The 14,234-nt window shown below is 39.8% G+C and overlaps 1 protein-coding gene across 1 annotated transcript in view; it reads right to left on the reverse strand.

Annotated features, from left to right (window-relative positions):
• Positions 1-11,915, reverse strand: part of pcdh1a (protocadherin 1a) — a gene marked incomplete at its 3' end in the record, with an annotated part of 73,213 nt that extends 61,298 nt beyond the window's left edge. The window contains exons 1-2 of the mRNA XM_079247758.1: positions 11,106-11,915; positions 8,183-10,369 (exon numbers count right to left, since the gene is read on the reverse strand). Of these exons, the coding sequence (XP_079103884.1) occupies positions 8,183-10,369; positions 11,106-11,900 (2,982 nt within the window). The 5' untranslated portion in view covers positions 11,901-11,915. The remainder of the gene's footprint in view (positions 1-8,182; positions 10,370-11,105) is intronic.
• Between the last annotated feature and the right edge of the window lie 2,319 nt (positions 11,916-14,234).

Here is a 14,234-nt window from a genome sequence, read left to right on the forward strand (position 1 = left end):
GTGCTCACCCATCCCTGAACAAAACGAAATTAAAAAACACACAGTATTTAAATGCAGTGCTGCAGCACAAAACAATCAGGCAGCTCTGGAATCCTTGGCTTTGTTTTCTAATGGGGAAACAAAGTAAGACAGCATGGGAGCAGCTAACACTCCAGAAGACCTGTGCACTGCATGGCGTTTAGTGTTGTCTTATGTTCAAAACACAACCTGTGAACGACAGTAAGCTTATTATTGCAAATCAACTTGAGTAAACCTGTTGTTTTATTCCTCTTTGATCTCGTCTGAAAGATCTAACCAGATTTTTGTTATAGCTGAACCCCAAATATACATATAAATCCACTACAGCAGGAGTTTTGTGTCATCCTCCTCTCTTTCCATTCAGCACCCGACAGACATATTCAGACACAGTCTCCTCCCTCTTGCTTGTCTTTGTTTGTCATTCTTCCTCTGCCCCCCCCCTGCGATACACATGACCTTATCACCTGTCTACAGGGTGCTAGTCATCATCAATTAGTCCCAGTTTTTGTAGAGGGCAGCTCGCTTCCAGGCTGTGTTACCTTTCTGCTTTAGCAGTTCGACCAGTCTTCTTGTTATAAACCTGTCAGTGACACTGTCTGCCCAGCATTTCTTTGTCTGCTATCTGTATGTCTGCAACAACAACTACCAGTTGTTGTCCTGTCTGTCTGTGTACTCTGTGTGTGTCGTCGTACACCCCCAAAGTTGAGGTGCTCTGAGGGTGAAATGTTTTCACCCACAGGTGTCTGCATTCGAGTCCACCTTCCTGTGACAGTCAGCTGAATGTTGAAAGCATGATGTAGACACTATAGTATGGAGCTCAGAGAGCCACTATTTATGGAAGGATGTGGGAGGAATGTTAGATGATGTGAGGGGCGCCATGGCAAACAGTCTACTGTGTACATTATTTTATTTGCTCATGTTATGTGCTTTCTTAAGCTGCTGGTTCCAAGTTAAAAAAAATAAATAAATAAACAGACTCAAACCTATGAAAGCTTACCCCTCAGAATGTGCTTCTGTCATCACTGTGACTATGTTTGATCCAGCCATGCCCTCAAGGCTGGATCAAAGAACCACACATCCATTACTTGTAACACAGCCTTCCAGTTTCATTTCCTTGTCACAAACATCACATGATCTAAGCCTGCCTGAAATGCTGCATTTCCTCCATGAAGCTTTTTACTTGGAATTTCAAATGCATACATGTTGCTTTGACTGTACTAATGTAATCACATTTTAAAAAAATTTTTTTTTTTTTTTATTAAAGTATGGAAATGCTGCGTTCAAATGTTGCTTTGATAAATAACCGATCACAATGAAAGCAAAAACCATTTAACGCAATGTCGCTCACTGATTCGGCTTATAGGATGTATGTGTGTGTGTATATTTTTCTTTTTGTTTTTGCGAAACAAAAAGACGAATTTGTGATGAAAGGCTACAAAAGTGCAGATACATAGGTTTGGTAATTCAAAATGCATTTGGAAACCATACTAGGATAAGAAATGGCAGCATTTTTGGAGACTGAACAATGCACAGCATTCTCTTTGTATAATGAAGCCCCAATGCAATGTACAGAATCATGCCTTGCTAATATATAACCATGCACAAAGCAAGCTATGGGCAGGGTAAACCCAACTTTCCTTCTTGCCTTCCCCTTTCTGGGTAATCAGCCAGGCTAAATATGTGCTGAACATAGAACTGGGAGCGTGCATGTGTCTGTGTGTGTGTGTGTCTCGTCTGAAAAACACTGGAAGGCAGACTGGAAACGGAGATGGGAAAAAGATAGGGAAAATAAGTCAGCTGCACTCCATGCTTTCCCAACTATTCACTGAAATGTAGATGACATATCTTCAATGATTTCTAGGTTCCACTGGTCTTGAGTACAAGTCAGAGAGAATAATGTGTCACATTCTGGTGGAACAAGTGCAAATTTTGCCTCCGGCCTCGTCTGAAATACACCTCTGCTGACTTCAAACAGCTGTATTGAACTAAATTGGGCTAATCCCAGCTCAAAGGGATGCCTAAAGTTCACAAAGTGTGGGCCCTGCTTAACAAAGAAGCGGGTTAATTAAGGCTCACACTGACTCACTCTACCCTTTTTCTCCTGCTTTCAGAATCCACCGCATTGGTTTTAGGTAACCACAAGCAGAAATAAAGACGAGCGAGTAGCCCCGAGCAGGACCACAGTTATTCATTGTGGATGAATAAAGCATTTCAAATTGTTTGTATACAGAAGATGCATTTACAGCTCTTAAAGCTGGGATGATTGCTACATAGCATGCTGTTCTGTCATGTTTCACATCACTCACTTTTTGTCCAAATGTAAAGCTCTCATTAAGTGAAGGTGCGAAAAAAAAAAGGTGTCAGCTTTTGGACCCAGCGGGGCTAATTGTCAGGTCTAATGGTGAAGGTGAGTCACTGGTTTCTTCAGCAACCATCATGCAATATTACACATTGAAGGGTGACAATACACAAACCTCAGGCTTTTTTTTTTTATTATTATTATTACTCCTGCTGAGTTTACATTGTGTTTTTCTAAACACAAGATAACAATGCATGTATAGCAACATGAAGGAACCTTATAAAAACACATTTTGGACTAGCTTGGATTTAAGGTAGCTGAATAAAGTCAAAGCATTGCTACTGAGGGAACATGGAGCCGGAGAAAACATCTTTATTGACAATATCGTCCTGAAAGTACACATGGCACTCACAAAAACACCTCTGCACTGCAAAAAAGAAAAAAAAAAAAAAAAAAAAAAAAGAAAATATAACATTGTGACTCAAATAGCAAGCCAGCAGGTGCAGCGTTTCCCTGAACTTCCTTGGACATGCTTGTTTTTCAGCTCTTTGCAACTTTAAAGCTTGTGGAGGTTGCTGTCTTATCAGTAGTGTGTGAAATTGAGCTATGATGTTTGGTCTGTTTTTTTCATGCATTAAATTTAATTCATCTGCATGCAGTTATTTAGATCTCACAGAACAAAATATTTACAGCTTAACCTCAATTTATATGTTAACATCAGTGTGATGCAGAGTCTGAATTGTAACCATCTTAAGCTTTAATGTTGCCTGATTTTCAGAAATGGTTTTGTCCATGCAGAAGAGTCATATGTGTGACTGCGGGAGTTTGTCATAGTGTATGTGCAGCATCCAGCTTTTCTCAAATATGATGTTCCTAAGGAACAAATAAGTTCATTGTAGCCGATGTAACTGCATTAGGTTTGCTCATAATGTTATGTGCTTGATATTTCTTGTTTTCCATGTAAATTCTCCATTGGTTCAACAGTTGTGCATCAACCATAACATGTTCCCTCTTCTCTGTGCTTCGGCCCTTCCAGTGAGAGTGATGTTGATCATCATTTATCAGTTGTCCATGAACAGCTACCACCAATCACCTCAGCTTAAGAATTTAGAAGTGTTTTTGTTTGTTTCGTTTTCTTTTTAAGTAGAAATCACTAATTGTGACAAAGACAAACTATAGCGACTGTTTAAAGGCTAACGACAGCATTAGGCACGGTGCCAGGCTAAAGAACCATCAACCAGGCTTGAGTGGGTATCGCCCAAATGGTCCATTACCTTGTTTTCTGTTGTCTGTAACACTTCCTTTGTTGTCTGTGCTATTTGCAGAGCTGTTAGTTGCATACAGTTGTGGCGCAGGTGTTGCCAAACTGAGGGAAATGCTTCCTTAATGTTCAGTACGGAGGCCTATTTGCATTTTTTTTTTTTTTTTTGCAAAGTCTATCAAGCATTCTAAACCACAATACACTAATTATAAACTTTGACTGCACCAAAGTGGAGCAGGAAATTAGTGTCTCTGTTTGTGTAAAGATTATGGCTTTACAATAAGTTTATCAGGGGATGGATATAATATAGTCTGTTTAATAATGTTTTAATAATGCAGGAGCAGCTATTACCTATCTGTGTCTCTTGTATTAACTTCACAGCACACAAAGTACTGTACATTATACATTTATTCAGTCCGAGATATTGCTTTGCATAATTATTTCTTTGAAATCTACATTTTCCTGGACGTAAATGTCTGCCCAGGCTCAATAACAGAATGGTGGCCCACACCTGAGAACGGTTTAACTTGCCAAGACCCTGAGGAAAATTCCCAGCGTCCCCACTTTAATTACAATATTACCCAAACAGGTGCAGGCAGTATGAAAGGAACTGTAAGGACCTCCATTGAGATTCAACACAGGACAGCAACAGCACCTTAAAAATGAGTCAGGTTTTTTCTTTTTTAACTAGCTCCTTCTCTCTCTCTCTCTCTCTCTCTCTCTCTCTGTTTCCTTTCCTTTTTATGTTTACCAAATCTAGTTTCTTAAAAATAAAATTACAGTAATTCTTGAGTGCTTTGACCATGGACCACAGAGGAACCAAGACACTTTATTGGCCTCGAATCGGCACTTTGCTTTGCTTTTTGCCTTGGATGCAGAAGTGCTCTATTTGCAAAAAGGATTTGGAGCAGCTGGCAGGAAAAGAACTATCCATGGTACTGAATTTCATTGGTTCTAGACACATGCAGTACATGACAACCGCTGGCAAAGTCTGCTTCAGACATGCTTCTTTCTTTGAGGAAGTTGAGAAAGAAAAATCTATTTTTTTAAACTTAGTTTTACTGTATGATAATGGGTATTTCTCTGACTTAGCTTTCCTCAACTGTGTTTGGAGGATGGATGTCTGCTGTAAAACATTATATCCCGGAAATGGCATTTTAGGAATCCTACGTCTAAGTGGGTTAATCTAAAGCAATTAGAAGGATGGAAATTTCTCTACAGAGTCTTGGGAGAAGATCAAAATGTTTCTAAACTGATGGCAGAACTCGCTCCCAGTATAGGGAAACAAAACAAAGAAATGCCTTGCACACATATAGCTGGCATGTGCTTTGATTGTATTGTGATCTATTTAGGACATCTTAAACATCTGTTAGAGCTTTGGTATGTTCAACATACAGTATTTAAAATTGAGATAATTCAGCTAAAGGCAGATTAAAAAAGCCAGCATCTTTAGATGGCAATAATTCCACAAAATATAAATCATTATCTGATGAAAACTAATAAATTTTAGAATGAAAAACTAAATGACAGAAAAAATCTAGTCAGGAAAGTGAAGAAATCAGTGCATTGTATGTTCTTAAATATGTCTAGCCATAGCCAAGCACTGTAGTACCATTAAAATGCTTAACTTATACCATTCAATTTGTCTGATATTCCCATATTTAAACATTAAAAGCATCATTACATGTTCTATAAATTACAGCACAAACATGTACAAATAATCAACTCTGGCCAAATTCAAAGTACTGCAGCGGTTAATGTTTCAGCTGGAAATAAGTTATTTAACCCTAATTGATGGAGTGAAGTCATTTTCTTTCATCTGGTCACTGTGGAAAAGATGATCTTAATCAAGCAAAAAAATAAATGAACAAATAAATAATAATAATAAAGAAAAATGTGTATGTAACAAGTTTGGGTAGAAATTGTCATTATAAAAATGACTTATAAAAACATGGAAGGATGCTGTTGAACCATGATATCTGAGAATGTAACGTGGTCAGAGGAGAATATTTGCCTTGAAATCACTGTTGTTAGTGAAATGTAATGATGCAGTTGTGATGGATACCGTTTATCGGCAAATTTGTCATACTATAATCATGGATTCCATGATATGTGACCCTCTTTTGTGCAACTCTTACTCCAGTTTTAACTCACAAAAACATTTGTTCAAGTATCCTTACATAACTAACTTGCATCCTCATCACTTATAAGAAAACTGCATTTGAAGCTTCAGAAATGTAGAAAAAAAGAACAATACTGCAGTTGTAAAGCTGATAAACAAATTTAGAAAAAGAAAAAAAACCTTTCATATGCTCATAATCAGTAAACACATAACTTTTAATCATAAAATCATCAAGCGCACTGTTGTGCAAACCTAAACATCTGACCACATTCCAAATGAAAAGCTATTGTCGAGAGCAGCCTTGTTAATTAAAGCAAGGGCACTGCTCTACATCTGTCACATCACTTGGCAGTTCCTTTAATTATATATTTTGGTCAATCTGTTCTTCCTGATGTGAGAGGGGATGCCATACATGAGACAACATCTGCTGAGGTATGTCACATGAGTTTCAGCATCTGTCCATGTTTTTACGCAGCCTGTCAATCACTGGAGTCACGTCTCATACGCATTTATGTTGTATTGAGAAGCTACATTTGCAACACTGTCAAGCGCTGAGAGCTTACAGCTGTGCTGCAGTTACAATTAACACTCTTCTACTAAGCAGCAAGTCCGCACACAAATGCTGAGATTGGCACTACACACAAAAACCCAGACACACCCTGTGGCTTGTAGTCATTTTGGTCCCTTATGCTGTCCGTCAAAAAGACAGTGGCGAATGTTCTCTAAACTAACTCCACCCACAAAGGCTTGTGATCACCTAAGCTGTCAGCTAGCATCTGCTGAAAGTACCAACCAGTCAACTGTGAGACTGGCTCTGAAGATAACTCCACAGAAAATGTGTCACCTACACATGTTCAGAACTCAGCGGCACGCTTTCCCCCTTCTATTTTTGCTAATTTTTATGTGGCAAACATTATCAGCAAAGCCTTGGAGAGTATCAAATTGTTTTGTCCCAGTGACAGGGTGACGTGGGAAGCATCATGAAAGCTCATGTCAACTTGTGTTGGATGAAAATAAATTGTATACATCAGTGTCAAACATTTTCGGCACCAAATAATAGCCACCATGCTGCGGCAACATGAATGCAGGAGCATTGTTAGATCTAGTTGTGTGATTTACAAACATATCACTCAGTGAAGTTCAGAGGTGTCAGTCATGTTAGGTTACTAATCATACCCTGCATCTGTGACTGTGGTTGTTGTGAAAAGGCCCTGTGCAATAACAGCTTCACAGCTGGGGGTTCTCTGAAGTTATGTGTGGCAGATATTACCTGTAATCTTGGCTGGTTTTTTTTCTTTATTATCATCAATTTTATTATTATTATTTTTTAATATTTTTAATATTATTATTATTATTATTATTATTATTATTATTATTATTATTATTATTATTATTATTATTTCTTGTCTAATGGGCATTGAATAGGCATTTAGTAAAGAAATAAAATTATTATATAAAAAGAAGCAGATCAGTTTCAATTGTCCAACCAGTGTTTCTAAATGAGGGGGTTCAAGGCATCTGGACATTTTGCAGTATTATGTGGCACGTTATTATATTTAAGGATAATAGTAGTCAGCCTAATCCCCTTCTGCACACACACAAAAACACACATTTATACAAGCATATTCACACTGTTGGAAATGACACAGAAACCCAGAGACACACTAGCTTTCTATCCCCAGACTCTACATTTTTTTTTTCCTGTTTGTAATCCCCTCTGAGTCTATTAATATTTCTGTTTCCATGGCGATTTGAGTCTTGCCAAATGCTGTACAGATAAGAGGAGATAAGAGCATAAGGAGCAGAGAGATAAGAGCAAGTGACCTGGAGTGATCAGAACACTGGAGGTCGGGCAGGAGAGCGGAAGCAAGTACCGGAGGAATGGACATTGCCTGCTCAACTCAACCCCCCCAAAAAAAATCCTTCTGTAGCATGACAAATGGACAAATACTCAATGTCTAATTTTAACCCCCAGAGAAGTTACAGTGGAGGAAACAACAGGTTAATGTTAAGAGAGAAAATGTATGTCATTGCATCGGGACGTATTACCCACAGCATGTTCATGCTATTCAAGTGTCCATGTTCTCTGTAACATCCAAGAAAAATGTTGTTTAATATCCGCTTATATATATTTCAAGTTGGAGTAGACATGGCTTTCTCTTTAGTTTCTCACATTTCAAACTGTATTGATGTGAATGACATTGGAAGTTAAAAAAAGAGTGACAGTAACGTATGTGCAATAAATTTTAAGTGGGATTACAATAGTAAGTGCCATTCACTTTGCTGAAATTTGATACTGTTACTGTCTTTTAAGTAAATGAGAGTGAGCCAGTTATTGCATCTGATAGCAAATTGCTAGATGAGAGTTGTTTTCTCTCTCTCTCACTCAAAGCAATATAGCACAGTGAACACAGCATCACATCATATTCACCCATAAAGTACCAGGTAAACACCATCTGCCTTCAGTTGGGGTTAAATTTACCTGTTTGTTGTTATACTTCTGTTGGCTGGTCTTGTAGCTGTAATCAGAGTACTGGTCTGAGCCGGTAGAGTTGTCATCTCCTCCTGTTCCGACAAAAGTGTTGGCTGCAGGGAGGTCCTGGACGGCCTGGTGCTTCTGAGAGGCTGAGGGGGATTGGGCTTGCAGCTGGATGGACGGTAAGGGGGAGTTGGAGCGGTAGTGCCTGCCTATATCAGGGCTTCCTGGTGAATATGTTAAGGGCAGGTGTATCCTGGGGCTATCATTGACTCCATCAAGGTTAAACTTGAGACTTTTTTGAAGGCTGACCTCTTCTTCTTCCCCTAGTGGTTTGGGGGATTTCTGAGGTTTGCCTTTCCGTCCTCGTTTGCCTTTAGCATTTTTAGGTGCTTGCTTGGGTGCATATAAGTCCTTTGTTTCCTTTTTGCCAGCCTGATAGCCACTCTTTGTTTCTCTTTGGATACGGTGTCGAATAAATACCACCACCAAGATCAACATGACAACCCCTGCCACTCCGGCAAGGCTTCCAAACAAAATGTTACTACGTTGTGCAGCAAAGCCGCTGTCAGGATCACCGGCAATGTCTCTGTCTAGTGGAGTGTAAAGACTGTGTCCGACTAAGGCTTCTACTAAGCTGACATTTGAAATGGTTTCATTTACATAGATGTGAACCAGGGCAGTGGCATGGCGTGAAGGCTTTCCCCTGTCACTCACTCGAACCACCAGACGATGTAGTCCGCCGTGCTTGCGGGTCATCTCCTTTGCCAGAGTTATCTCTCCGGTGGATGGGGAGATCCGGAATAATTGGTAAGGATTTCCACCAGCAATACTGAAAATAAGCTCTGCATTTGGTCCACTGTCGAGGTCCTCAGCCTCCACTACCTCAACATGGCTATCTGGAGAAGCAAGTGGTGATAAACGCCTAAAGGAGGAGTTAGAGGGCTTAGTGATGACAGGATCATTGTCATTTTCATCCAGTACATTGATGGTAACGCCAACATATGAAGATCTGGGTGGTTCACCACCATCTACTGCTTTTAGACGGAATGTGTAGCTACTTTCTTTCTCCCTATCAAAGGAGATGCTTGAGAGAATGGTGCCAGTTCCATTTTGAACAACAAACTTCCCTCCATCAGGTTCAACAGAGAGGTGAACACGAGCATTCTCACCCTTGTCCATATCCAAGACTGTCACCATACCAACTGGACTGAGGGGGGGCATGTTTTCCAAAACTGAAAAGCTGTACCCACTAAGCATGAACTTGGGGTCATTATCATTGCGGTCAAGAACTTTTATGACAACAGTTGCCGTTCCTTTATGAACAGGTGAGCCTTTATCTGCCGCAGTGACCCGAAACTCATATCGCTCTTTATGTTCACGATCAAGGGGGTTACGGGCTCTCACTTCACCGGTGTTTGGGTCAATCTCAAACAAACCTTTGATGGTTGAGTCTGCCACAATATTGTAGAGGAGTTCAGCATTAGTGCCGCTGTCAGCATCTGAAGCAGTAATGTCCAAAACCTTTTCCCCTGGTTGGTTTTCTTCGGCAAAGTCAACCTCAAACAAGATCGGGGAGAATATTGGTGAATTATCATTCATGTCAGTCACCTGCACTTTTAAAGAGTTTGTACTGGAGAGTGCTGGGTTTCCAGAATCCACAGCAACAATCTCTACTCTGTAATCCCTGACTCTTTCGTAGTCAAGAGGTGTTGTGGTCTGGAGGAAATATTTTCTCTTGTTGTCAGTGGTTGAGTCACTGGCCGGGCGTAGCTGAAAGGGCACATCTCCTGCTACCACACAAGTAACCACAGCGTTTTCTCCTTCATCTTTGTCAGACACTTGCACCAAAGCAACAGCTGTCCCCACCGGCATGTCCTCTGAAATATTAGCTATTCCTTCACTGTGAGTTACAAGACCAATCCCACGGATCTCCACAGCTGGAGGATTGTCATTTTGATCAGTGACCTCAATGGTTACAAATGTCTTAGAGCTTTTAGATTGTGGACCCTTATCCCTTGCCACCACGTAGAAGGACAAGCTGTTGATTTCTTCCCTGTCTAGAGCTCCTTTGACATAGATTATGCCAGTAGATCGATCGATTCGTAGGAGTTTCGGCACCGGGTCTACAGCTTGGTGAAGGGTGTATTCAATTTCTCCGTTAGGGCCCATGTCTGAATCATCTGCTTTGACCTGAAATCAAAACACAGTGTGTGGTTAAAGGCATGAATTACATGCAGCAAATTGGGGTTAGATCTAAAAGAAACCCGTGTAGGATTTTCTACACTAATAATTGGTCACTGAATGAATAAATTATTTAATCAAGGGGAGTCTGATCACTTCAAAGCACAGCATGCTCACTTTATTTAGGAACATTTCTTTATTGCCGTTCCTCTTTCCTTCTGACAGTTATGTCACTGCTGCGTTTTTTTTTTTTCTCTCTCCTCTCAAGATTACCAGGAGAACATATGGGAAAATATTAGGGATGCTATTTCTTTTCCATGACAGTAAGTGAAGACTTCCCAGCAGCATGCCGAGAAAATCCTACACAGAGCATCTTACACCCACACTGTGACATCGTGTTAACTTACGCTGTTCCTCAAGTGTAATAACACAAAAAGCTTTAAGCAGCTTAATTAACTATAAAAGCATAAGATGCTAAATCTCTGATACTTATAATATGAATTAAAAATGCATGGGGCAATCATAATAACTTGCTTATTACTGTTACTTTAAAAAAAGTGCATAAACATTAAGTATGGTATTAGTTTTTAAAAACTCCAGAAGCCACATTGTTAACATTTAAAGTAGTATGGTTATTTGAACAACATTAGAGGCACCTCCCAATATAAGAATATCTTTAAAAACGGTTATACAAATTGACACTTCCCAAGTAAGGCTATATTAATGAGAGAAAACAGTATCTTACCTGCAGCACAGAATGGCCTACTGGACTATTTTCCGAAACTTCTGCCTCATAAGAGGACTTTTCAAACTTGGGGGAGTTATCATTAACATCAGTCACAACCACTCTTAGCAAAGCACTGCTGTAGCGCTGAGGGTTCCCTCCGTCCACTGCCTTGATGGTGAGGTCATAAGAATCCTTTAACTCGCGATCTAGGTTGCCGAGGACAATGAGCTGTGGGAGCTTCCCTCCCCTGTCATCAGCCACTTGTAAACCAAACAGGGTTGCTGCATCTGGGCCCGCAGTCAGCGCGTAGTCAGCCACTCCATTCCTGTCTGAATCCCTGTCTGTAGCTAGAGGTATGGAGAATAATGCCCCCATGATTGTGTTTTCAGGGACAGAGATAGTGAGCACAGAGGAAGGAAACTGTGGGGTGTTGTCATTGATATCCTGTACTTCAATGCGTCCTTCAATAAGTCGTGGGCTCTGGTTTTGTATCAGATCTGTCACTGATACTTCAAATTCCAGGTAGCAGGGCTTGCCCTTAACCAGGGACCGGCAATCCCTCAGGGTCTCTCTGTCTATTGGAATTTCTGTTGTGAAAATGTCTCCTGTCTTCCCATCGACGCGAAGATAAGGGGCGCCCACCTCTAGCTTGTAGAGGTGACCTGAATCTGGCAGTCCCTGGTCTGCAGCCAGGCTACCAATAAGAGTGTTGGGAGGCTGCTCCTCCTGGACTCTGTACAGGATGCTGCCTTCAGCAGAGCCACAGTGCAGCGCCACGATCCAAAACAGTACTACTTGTAAATTCAGTTCCATTAGGTCATCAGAAGATCTGCCTGTAAAATGACAAAGAAAATAAAAAATAAAAAAATGGTCAAGGTATTGACAACACTTTGTAGAAATCCTTCTTCAAGATCCCTCTATAACCCAAGTCCCATAGGTAGCAAGTTTCACAAGCAAAGATTACATAAGTTTTATTTTAAGTGAAATCATACAGCCCACATCAGCAACTCTTGGTGAACACAGATTAGCATTTATTAGTCATCGGGGAGAAAGGGTGAAAAAAAAGAAAGAAAGAAAAGTTCATTTTGTTGCTGTGTTGTAGTTGTGCTGCTGTAAGATGATTTATTTTGTCTATAACTTTCAGAAAAACCCACAGCAGGCCTCAAGGCAACACAAAAAAGAGGTGCTTTAAGAAAGAAAAAAAAAATGCAATAACAGCCATATCCCAGCATGTTTTTTTTTCTTCTTCTTGTTTTTTTTTTTTTTTTTCTTCCTTTCCCAGAGCTTTAAGAGTTTCAATGAATATTTCTGCTTTATGAATTCCGTGCAGGAATTAATGTCGGAACATGAAATTATATCTTCTGAGCTCTCACATAAAACAAACTAGAAGGCCAGTGTGGATTGTTTCAGCTGAGTAATCAAATAAAAATGTAATACAAAATCGTAGAACCTAAGAGACTCATTATTTCTGTATTATGCTATCAGACATTGAGCATGGAAGCAATGCAGCTCTAAAATTACCTGTATAGTATAAAAATCTACCCCGAAGAATAAATACTTTCCAAACTGCCAAGATATTGTCCGTTCAGAAAAATGAGATATTTCATGTGTCTTGTCAAAAAAGCAAGGCCTTTTAAGGGGGTGCAAACTCGCTGTATTTGTTTGTTTTTTTTTTTCTCTTGTTTTGTTTTGTTTTTCTTTATGCAGATTAAGCAGCCTTGCCATTATCATCAAATGCAGCCTTCAACAATGCAGAATGCAGAAATGTCTGTCCACGCTTCAATGCTAGCGGCCAGCTCCAGCTCCGTAATCATTATGTTTGATTTTGAACCTTTCAACTCTGTAATTACGAGCCATTATTTCAGTGTCTTCTTTGATCTGTATCCCCTCTTGCTAAAGATTTTTGGCTCCTCTTTCTTTTTTTCACAGTGCAATGATTTTAGACTATAATTACTGTATTTTTACTGAGCGTGTGTGTGTGTGTGTGTGTCTGTGAGTGTAGAGTGCGATCAGTAATTGAAATGGGAGCAAAACACTGAGGTTAAGTATTAAGGTCCAGTGCTCTGGAAAAACTTAATGGTGGAAACATTTTCAAACTTTTGCCTGTGCGGTGCATTGGGGAGTGAACTAACGACTGTAATCATATATTGCTCATTCGGATGCTGTCAGCGCTGTTGTGTGTGTGTGTGTGTGTGTGTGTGTGTGTAGCTTACTCCACTGGGTTTGTGTTAGTGATGCACTGTTTGAATATACTGATCAATATGGGCTCTTATGGCTCAGGGATTAGTCAGGCTAAACCAATCTATATTCAATACTGTTTCTTAGCCACTGTCTTAATAATACAACAATGATTCAATTTTCTTTATTTGACTTGCATCAATAAGCTAAATAAAAAGTACATTTGCACAGCCTGTTAAGTATGTTAGTGGACTAACTTCTACTTGCAACTGAAGCCTAATGTGTACTAGAAACACTGCATTTCTGCAAACAGAATCCAACTTTTATTTATTTTTTTTTTTTTTTAAGATAAAGACAAGAAAATAGAGGAGCACAGGAGCTGAGTCTAGAACAAAGCTAGAGTTTACGTATTAGACACAGAACAAACTATACTATCAAAGCACCTGTAGTTGGGTGTGACTCACTGCTGATACAGGTAAGCCCAAAAGCAGGACGTGAAAACAGTGTCATTCAGAGCAGAACAAGCAAAATGTGCATTCGCTCTCATGACGCATTGCTCCAGAGAGGAATAAAGAATGCATGTTAGACGGTGAAACACAAATATGCAGAAATCCAATGAATACATTAAAATTGGAGGCACAGGTTATTGATGCACTAATTGCTCTGCTATCGATGTGTCCCCTTTTGCATTTACAGGGGGAAACTTCTGGTCAATGTGGCATGAACAGCGAGCGCGCTTTGTGCACATGTTTGCAGGAAAAAAAGGGCAGGCAGGGGTAGAAAACACAATCAACTCCTGTGATGTTGTGTCTAAATCTCATCTTAAAGATTGCATTTTGCTGCAGTTGTGTTTTCGCAAGCCTGTGTAAAACAAAAAGAGCTGTAGATGTGTAATCAATCAAATGAAAATGCAGAAGCAATTCACAATATTGTCGTCTGAAGAATATAATTATACACCTCTTACGAAAT

This window comes from Telmatherina bonti (assembly GCF_933228915.1).
Source record: "Telmatherina bonti genome assembly, chromosome: 10".
Classification (NCBI taxonomy): Eukaryota; Metazoa; Chordata; class Actinopteri; order Atheriniformes; family Telmatherinidae; genus Telmatherina; species Telmatherina bonti.